Genomic DNA, 9,658 nt, shown 5'->3' with positions numbered 1-9,658 from the left:
CAAGCATCACGTAGGACACATATCCTATGCCCTGTTGTGGTTGGCTCTGGGGCAGCTCCTGCAGCAGGGAATTTTGATGTTGGTTTATGGGAATCCTCGGTTTTTCAGAGACTTGTTTTGTTGCCAGCAGAATCGGACAATGAAGTTGGCTCACAGCTAAAGACAGACAGTGGGGAGAGGAAACAGATAGGGTACAACCAACCCACCAGTCAGTGCTCCAATTAGTGAGTCATCAGAATCATAGGAGGACCCACTTGTGGATGCCCATGCGCGCAGGCTTGTGGCAAGAAGGGAACAGTTGAGCAGGCATCTCATAAGATAAGTGAGCACACCTGTTCAAGGGGTAATATAGTTAATAAGTTGGTGATAAAAAAACCCAATATTTGAGAAGCACTGTCCTATGGTGAGTTGGCCATGGCAAAGTGGCGGCAGTTATTCCGTTCCCAACGTTCCTTAGATGCAAGCACAGGAATCAAAATACAACACATTGAACAGCAGCATTCAAAGGAATTTTCATGCTTCTTGTTTTTCTGATTCTTCAGTAGTATTCTTCCATCTTCCCGGGCTGTCAGCACGGCGGCAGTAGCACCACCTCCACCTACAGCACCAGGACCAGCACCTAAAGCACGAGCAAAGTAAGTTGTTATCCAATTCCATAGTCCTTGAATGCTCTTGCTTACACCAAATAGCATGGATCATAAGGAGCATGGTAGCTTACGTGTTTAGGATGCTGGGTGGGAGGTTAACAACAAGCCTGTGTTCAAGACTTGAATGCTGCTGCCTGGAGGGGTGAATGCCTGTTATTAACCCCACCTCCTTGGCGGAGACCTAAAAAGGCGCTCCCATGAATATCCTCTCGGCAATGGTGATGGCACTAGCTACTTATGGGACTGCCTTCTGTAGCATACATCCCAGCGGCCAATCAGGTCCCACAGAGTTGGCCTTCTCCAGGTCCTGTCAACCAAACAATGTCATCTGATGGGTCCTAGATCTTCCCCCCTGACCAATGTCATCTGACGGGTCCTAGATCTTCCCCCCTGACCAATGGACGCTTTAGTTTGATTGTTGAATGAATGATAGTTTTTTTATTTAGAATTTTAAAGATTGTTTTTTAATGTATTAATTGGATTGTTATTATTGTTTCTTGTTTTTCTGTATATGCTGTGAGCCGCCCCGGTGAGTCCCCGGAGAGGGGCAGCATACAAATCCAATTAAATCTAAATCTAGTTTAAAACTAAGGGCCAAGATGGCTCCATTGCAACTTAGTGTTCAGACCCATGTTCATTTTGTGTCTGTGTGTCTCTCTAAGGAAACCAACAGTTCCTCCCCGTGAAAGCACCGCAGCACGCGGAGGATCTGCAGTACGTGGAGGCGCTGCAGCACGCGGAGTATCTGCAGTTCGTGGAGGAGCAGCAGCACGCTGAGGATCTGCAGATCTGGAGGAAATACGACTTTAGTAACCGAGTAGTTGATGCACGGAGCTCACGACCGGACTCTGTAGTATCATCACCTAACCCCCCAAAACTTTACCCTTAGACTTTCCACTGTTGACCTCTCCCAATTCCTAAGAGGTCATAAGGGGTGTGCATATGTGAGAGAAAGAGAGAGAGGGGGGGAGGGAGCGAGAGGGAGGGAGGGAGAGAGAGAAGGAGGGAGGGAGAGAGGAGGGAGAGAGAGAGGGAGGGAGAGAGGGAGGGAGAGAGAGGGGGAGAAGGGATGGAGAGAGAGAGAGAGAGGGAGAGAGGCAGGGCTTGGACCGTCCATCAGCCCTCAGATGGAGAGTCAACAACCTCTAGGTCTGGAGGTGGCTGATGAGGAAGAGGAGAAACAGCTGTGTCCTATGCCTGACATGTGGATGCCCAAAAGGCAGAGGAGAGGAGAGCAGTGGAAATCTATGGGCTGGTCCTTGGAACAGAGGATCTACCACTGCTAGCACGGCCCCACCCTAGCTCTGGGGATAAAAGGCAGAGGGCGGAGATGAATAAGTGTGGCAGACAACTGTTCATCTCCCCTGCCAGACAGATGTGTCAGCCTGCAGTGAGAGAAAAACGTTTTGCTGGTGCTCCTAATTAAAGGAATCTTTGAGTTAAGCTCAGACGATTTGTCATGTGTTTTGGGATAAAAAGGAGAAATATTGGGGGAAAGGAAGAAAGAGAAAGAAAGAACTCGCTGCTCGTTTGAAAGAATTCCTGTTTAGTTTATACCTCCACTTTTTTCCCTGTAGATCAGCAAATAAAGAATGAAGCAACCAGAATGCGGACGCAGAAGGAAATTACACTTGATGGGTTAGTTCTCCAGATTATTCGGTCTTACCTTTTTTAATACCAACCTACATTGACTAAGAATGGAATACAGGTAGTCCTGGACTTACAACCATTTGTTTAATGACTATTCAAAATTGCAATGGCACTGATAAAAGGAGTGACTTAGGATTGTTTTTCATGCAGGCAGCATGAAATTTATTTTATTTATTTATTTATTTTATTTGTCATGCAAATATAGTATTGTATTGTAACGATTGTATTGTAATGATCGAAAATTCAGATGCTTGGCAACTGGCGTGTACTTAGGACGGTTGCAATAACCTGGGGCAGGGTTAGGCAAAGTTGGCTCTTCTATGACATGTGGACTTCAACTCCCAGAATTCCTGAGCTAGCCCGATTGGCTCAGGAATTCTGGGAGTTGAAGTCCACATGTCATAGAAGAACCAACTTTGCGTATCCCTTACCCAGAGTTGTGTAATCACATTCTGACATTCAATGGGGAAGCCCCCAGACAGCGGTGTTACTGATTCTCTTAACCACTGTGGCCAGAAGCATCGTAAAACGGGTCAAAATTCACTTAACAGCTGTCTTGCTTAGCAACAGAAATTTGGAGCTTGACTGTGGTCATAAGTTGATGACTACTTGTAATCGCAACCCCCTTCCCCAATTTTTTTATTACGATGTAATTAGGCTATTATCTTGATAGTCACCAAGTCAAATTTTAGCGAAGACTACTACGTTTAGACTCAGTGTTTCTCAAACTGGCCAATTTAAGAGAGAGGGACTTCAACTCCCAGAATTCCCCAGAGCTGGCTTGGGAATTCTGGGAATTAGTGTCCAAAGATCTTAAAATGGCCAAGTGTTAGAAATTCTGTTTATATAAAAGACCACACAAAACAGAGAACAGCCACCATGTGTTTTACTGCTCAACTATGTAAATCCACATCTCTTAAAGTGGCCAGCTTCCTTGTTAGGAAAATTTGAAGTGAGGTTTGACCCTAGTGCAGTGATGGGGAACCTTATTTCCCTTGGGTGCCAAAAGTGTGTGGGCACACACCATCGCACCTGCATGAGTGCCCACACCCATAAGTTAATGCCTGGGATGGGTGAAAATTGTCTCCCTTGGAGGTCATCTGGAGGCCAGAAATACCTTGTTTCCCAACCTCTGGTGGGCCGGTAGGCTCGTTTTTCACCCTTCCTGGCTCCAGGAAGGAGCGTGCTGGAGCTGAGCTAAGGTAACAGCTCATGTGCTGACAGATATGGTTGGGTGTGCCACCCATGGCATCCATGCCATAGGTTCGCCATCACTCCCCTAGTGGTTTGGATAAAACCTCTGGTTTTTGGAAGGTTGGTCTTAAATAAGCTGTGTAATTGTCTGGCTCTGATTTTTGTTCTTCTTTTCAGGTTAAAAAAAACCAAAACACCACCCACCCCGAACGGTTCGAATTCAACCAGCACAGTGGAATTTGCAGCTTTCTATCCAAGAAAAGGAATTCCATCCATCTGGGAAGCCCAGGCCATCTTAACGCATGCTTTAAGCAACAGCATTTTACCCTCTAAAATCCCAGGGGCAGCAAAATAGCTTCCTGTGTCACGATGGAATAAAGTCCTGACTGTACGACAATTGTAGCGTGGTGTTAGGAACTAAAGCTTCTATTCTGGTGCCTTGGAACACATTTTTACAATCCGACCAATCAGGCGTGTCCCTCTGACCTTCCTACCAAGCAGCTTCAAGCTCTGTTGGGAGAATTGGTGCTAGACATATGGTTGGGGGTCACCACAACATGAGGAACTGTATTATGGGGCATTAGAAAGGTTGAACACCACTGAATAAAGAAAAGTTAACTTTATTTTAAAGCCCCTAATCCAGAGAGGTATTTTTTTAAAAATTATTTGCCAGAATCCTTTGCTCACCATGACTCACCTATTTGCTTTATGACCTCTTCCTGTGACCTGGAAAAGGTAGATGGGAATCCCTGCCAATGCCCCAGACTATAGAGGATAGACTGGGGATGGGTGAATAGTAGGTGGACTCAGTTCAGGCTTCAAAGCAGCTGATGGGGGAAATAAATGGAGATGTTCCAGACCTCCAGCTGTGCAGAAAAATAATCCCCTGCCATGGTTAAGAGCCATCCAAAAGTGGCAGGAATACCATGGAGACATCACTGGACAGTTGTTACCACCTCTGGATGTAAACTATCTTGGCTGATTTGGTTACTAGCAGGTGAGGTACAGATATTCCATTAAAAGGCGGGGGATGAGCAAGGAATGGGTTTGGGGAAAGGGAGATGGGTGGGATCTTAAATAGTATAGAATAGAATTCGTTATTGACCAAGCGTGATTCGACACACAAGGAATTTGTCTTGGTGCATATACTCTCAGTTTACATTAAAGAAAATATAGATTTGTCAAGAAACGTGTGGTACAACACTTAATGATTGTCATAGGGGTCAAATAAATGAAGAAACAATCAATATTAATAAAAAATCTTAGGATACAAGCAACATGTTGCAGTCATACAGCCCTGAGTGGCAGAAAATGGGTGAGAGGAATGATGGGAAAAAACTTGTAGAAATGGAAGGGCAGACTTAGTAAATAGTTTGACAGTGTTGAGGGAATTGCCGATCAGTTTCCGGTCACAATTCAAAGTGTTGGTTATGACCTATAAAGCCCTTCATGGCATCGGACCAGAATATCTCCGAGACCGCCTTCTGACGCACGAATCCCAGCGACCGATTAGGTCCCACAGAGTTGGCCTTCTCCGGGTCCCGTCGACTAAACAATGTTGTTTGGCGGGACCCAGGAGAAGAGCCTTCTCTGTAGCGGCCCCGACCCTCTGGAACCACCTCCCCCCTGGAGATTAGAACTGCCCCCACCCTCCTTGCCTTCCATAAACTCCTTAAAACTCACCTCTGCCGGGCCTATACAATTTATGTATGGTATGTCATCAATGGAAGGCAGATTGACAGCAATTGCTTTTTCTGCAGTTCTGCAGATACTCCTCTGAAGTCTGTGTTGGTCTTGTTGGGTTGCAGAACCGAACCAGACAATTATAGAGGTGCAGATTCCTCTGGACTGGAAAGCCAAGCTTTTCTGTTAAGAGTAAGCCTGGGTTTTTTAGCAGCTTTGCTACAAACTATATCTTGCAAGTTTTTAGAGAATGGTGCATAGCGGGCGCAAGGGCTCAGTGGTTAATGATGCAGAGTTTAAAGATGCTCAAGACCCGAACACCAGGGATCCTGCCCACTTAGCAGTTCGAAAGCATGCACCTGTGACTAGATCAATAGGTACCACTTCACGGGAAGGTAACAGGATAGGAGTCGAAAAGTCTTAATCCTAAAAACGATGCCAGAAGTTTACCTTTCTACAATTGCCTCTTTAACTCCTTTCTTCCGGAGCCTAAACTTATTTATGTTATTAATTTATTTTTGTCAAGTAGGTATTGGTAGTATACAAAGAAATGACACTATTTATATACATGGTATTGGTACTAATAAGAGAGAGGACAGGGATGGTAGGCACGCCGGTGCACTTATGCACGCCCCTTACTGACCTCTAAGGAGGTCAACAGTTGATAGTCTAAGGGTAAAGTTTTGGCGTTTAGATGATGATACTACAGAGTCCAGTAGTGAGTTCCATGCATTAAGTTCTATGCTGAAGTCATATTTTCTACAGTCGAGTTTGGTGTGATTTACTTTAAGTTTGTATCTGTTGTGTGATAGTGTGTTCTTTTGGTAGAAGCTGAAGTATTTGTTGACAGGAAGGACATTGTAGCAGATGATTTTATGGGCTATGCTTAAGGCAACACAGTTCTAAGCTTTCTAAGTCTAGGATTATAAGGCTGGTTGTGTAAGTTATTCTGTTGCGAGTAGAGGAGTGGAGGGCTCTTCTCGTAAAGTATCTCTGGATATTTTCTAATGTATTTATGTCCAAAATGAGGTGTGGGTTCCAGACAGATGAGCTGTATTCAAGGATTGGTCTGGCGAAAGTTTTGTATGCTTTGCTATGTAGGATGAGGTTAACAACCCTTGAAGACATTTTTGCTATGTTGTTGCAGTGGGCTTTGGCACTTAGGTCGTTCAATACGAGTATTCCAAAGTCTTTTATGAACTCAGGGTTGTCTGCCAGGTCTTGTTTATCCAGCTTGTATTTGATATTTGGATTCTTTTTGCCAATGTGAAGGACAGAGCATTTTTTGGTTGAGATTTGGAGTTGCCAGACGTTTGACCATTCTGTCTTTTTGGAGACCAGTAGTGTTATCGGTTGTTACCAGAGTTTTACGTCACCGGCGAATGCAGTTACTTGTAATGTTGTCGCAAAGGTCATTTATATAGAGTATGAAGAGTGTTGGTCCTAGTACACTGCTTTGGGGTACACTGCTGTTAACAGGAACAGGATTAGATAGGGCGCTCCCTATTTTGACCACTTGTCGGTTTGATAGGAACACAGTTATCCAGTCATGTAGGGATCCTGAGATGACGTATGATTTCAGTTTTAGAAGTAGTTTATCATGAACCACTGAGTCGAAGGCTTTACAAAAGTCAGTGTAAATTGCGTCTATTGATTTGCCCTGATTGAGATGTGTTTGTTGTCCGTATGTTTCTGCAGGGAAGGAATTGCAGGTTACAAGATAATTTTTTCCTGAAACCAAATTGTTTGTCAGAGAGTATGTTAGTTTCTAGGTGAAGGGTAATTGATTGGTTTATGACAGATTCTATGACTTTGCATGTGACGCAGCAAAGAGAGATTGTTCTGGAGTTTTCAACAAGACGGGGATCTCCTTCTTTGAAGATGGGGATGACCGTGGCTAGGGACCATAATTTTGGTAATGAAATGGTCCTGAATGATTTTTCAAAGATTATAATTAGTGGTTCAGCTATGACTGTGGAACATGGAAGATATTCCTTTAGCTTTGATTGCCAAACTGCACAAATTACTGTTATTTGCCAATTCTTGCTGAACTAAATATTTCATTTTCTTTTCTTTCCATGCAGCATATCTCTTGAGTTCTTGCCTCCACTGGGTTGAAGCTCCTCCTATACTTCACAACAAAACTTTTAGTCTAACTATTCCCACTACCCCAAAAACTTACAATACTACCACTCCTCCCCCTTCCCCTCCTCCTCCACCCACTACCCTTAAACCTCGTACTCCTCCTCCACCCCCTCCTCTGCCCCCTCCCCCTCCTCTCCATCCTCCCCCTCCTCCTCCTCCCCCTCCCCCTCCTCTCCCTTCCCCTAAACCTCATCCCACTCCACGTCCTCCTCCTTCTCCACCCCCTCCTCCCCCTCCTCCTCCACCCTCTCCCCCTCCTCTGCCTTCCGCTAAACCTCGTCCCACTCCACATCCTCCTCCTCCTCCTCCACCCCCTCCTCCTCTGCCTTCCCCTAAACCTCGTCCCACTCCACGTCCTCCTCCTCCTCCACCCCCTCCCCCTCCTCTGCCTTCTCTTAAACCTCGTCCCTCTCCACGTCCTCCTCCTCCTCCACCCCCTCCCCCTCCTCCACCCCCTCCCCCTAAACCTGCTCCTCCAACTCCTCCTCCTCTTCCACCCCCTCCTCCTCCAACTTCCTCTAAACCTCGTCCCACTCCACGTCCTCCTCCACCCGTTCCTCCTCCACCCCCTCCTCTCCTCCTCCTCCTCCACCCCCTTCCCCTAAACCTCCTCCTCCACCCCCTCCTCCTCCTCCTCCTCCACCTTCCTCTAAACCTCGTCCCACTCCACGTCCTCCTCCACCCGTTCCTCCTCCTCCCCCCTCCCCCTCCTCCTCCTCCTCCTCCACCCCCTTCCCCTAAACCTCCTCCTCCACCCCCTCCTCCTCCTCCTCCTCCACCTTCCTCTAAACCTCGTCCCACTCCACATCCTCCTCCACCCCCTCCCCCTCCCCCTCCTCCTCCCCCTCCTTCCCTAAACCTCCTCATCCAACTCCTCCTCCACCCCCTCCTCCTCCTCCTCCACCTTCCTCTAAACCTCGTCCCACTCCACGTCCTCCTCCACCTGTTCCTCCTCCTCCCCCTCCCCCTCCTCCTCCTCCTCCTCCTCCACCCCCTTCCCCTAAACCTCCTCCTCCCCCTCCTCCACCCCCTCCTCCCCCTCCTCCACCCCCCCTCCTCCACCCCCTCCTCCACCCCCTCCCCCTCCTCCTCCACCCCCTCCTCCGCCTTCCCCTAAACCTCGTCCCACACCCCCTCCTCCTCCTCCACCCCCTTCCCCTAAACCTCCTCCTCGAACTCCTCCTCCCCCTCCACCCCCTCCCCCTCCTCTGCCTTCCCCTAAACCTCGTCCATCTCCACATCCTCCTCCTCCTCCACCCCCTCCACCCTCTCCTCTGCCTTCCCCTAAATCTCGTTCCACTCCACATCCTCCTCCTCCACCCCCTCCTCCGCCTTCCCCTAAACCCTCGTCCCACTCCACATCCTCCTCCTCTTCCACCCCCTCCTCCCCCTCATCCTCCACCCCCTCTCCCTCCTCTGCCTTCCCCTAAACCTCGTCCATCTCCACATCCTCCTCCCCCTCTTACCCCCTCCTCCTCCTCTGCCTTCCCCTAAACCTCGTCCCACTCCACGTCCTCCTCCCTCTTCACCCTCTCCTCCACCTTCCCCTAAACCTCATCCCACCCCACATCCTCCTCCTCCTCCTCTACCCCCTCCTCCTCCGCCTTCCCCTAAACCTCGTCCATCTCCACATCCTCCTCCCCCTCCACCCCCTCCTCCTCCTTCCCCTAAACCTCGTCCCACTCCACATCCTCCTCTACCCCCTCCCCCTCTTCTGCCTTCCCCTAAACCTCGTCCATCTCCACATCCTCCTCCCCCTCCACCCCCTCCTCCACCTTCCCCTAAACCTCGTCCCACCCTACATCCTCCTCCTCCTCCACCCCCTCCACCCCCTCCTCCGCCTTCCCCTAAACCTCGTCCCACTTCACATCCTCCTCCTCCTCTACCCCCTCCTCCTCCGCCTTCCCCTAAACCTCGTCCATCTCCACATCCTCCTCCCCCTCCACCCCCTCCTCCTCCTTCCCCTAAACCTCGTCCCACTCCACGTCCTCCTCCTCCTCCACCCCCTCCTCCACCTTCCCCTAAACCTCGTCCCACTCCACATCCTCCTCCTCCTCCACCCCCTCCACCCCCTCCTCCGCCGTCCCCTAAACCCCGTCCCACTCCACATCCTCCTCCTCCTCCACCCCCTCCTCCTCCGCCGCCTTCCCCTAAACCTCGTCCCACTCCACGTCCTCCTCCCTCTTCACCCCCTCCTCCACCTTCTCCTAAACCTCGTCCCACCCCACATCCTCCTCCTCCTCCACCCCCTCCACCACCTCCTCCACCTTCCCCTAAACCTCGTCCCACTTCACATCCTCCTCCTCCTCTACCCCCTCCTCCTCCGCCTTCCCCTAAAC

General features: G+C 49.0%; 1 protein-coding gene across 1 annotated transcript; it reads left to right on the top strand.

Moving 5' to 3' along the window:
- Window positions 1-690: 690 nt before the first annotated feature.
- Window positions 691-8,749, top strand: LOC139174320 (uncharacterized). Its single transcript, XM_070764617.1, has 5 exons — window positions 691-709; window positions 1,310-1,456; window positions 7,259-7,708; window positions 7,879-7,989; window positions 8,541-8,749. The coding sequence occupies exons 1-5, from the start codon at window positions 691-693 to the stop codon at window positions 8,747-8,749; spliced, it is 936 nt and encodes a 311-aa protein (XP_070620718.1).
- The last annotated feature ends 909 nt before the right edge of the window (window positions 8,750-9,658 follow it).

The sequence above is a fragment of the Erythrolamprus reginae genome, chromosome 11 (genome assembly GCF_031021105.1).
Source record: "Erythrolamprus reginae isolate rEryReg1 chromosome 11, rEryReg1.hap1, whole genome shotgun sequence".
Lineage (NCBI taxonomy): Eukaryota > Metazoa > Chordata > Lepidosauria > Squamata > Dipsadidae > Erythrolamprus > Erythrolamprus reginae.
This window is presented reverse-complemented; position numbering and strand designations above follow the sequence as displayed.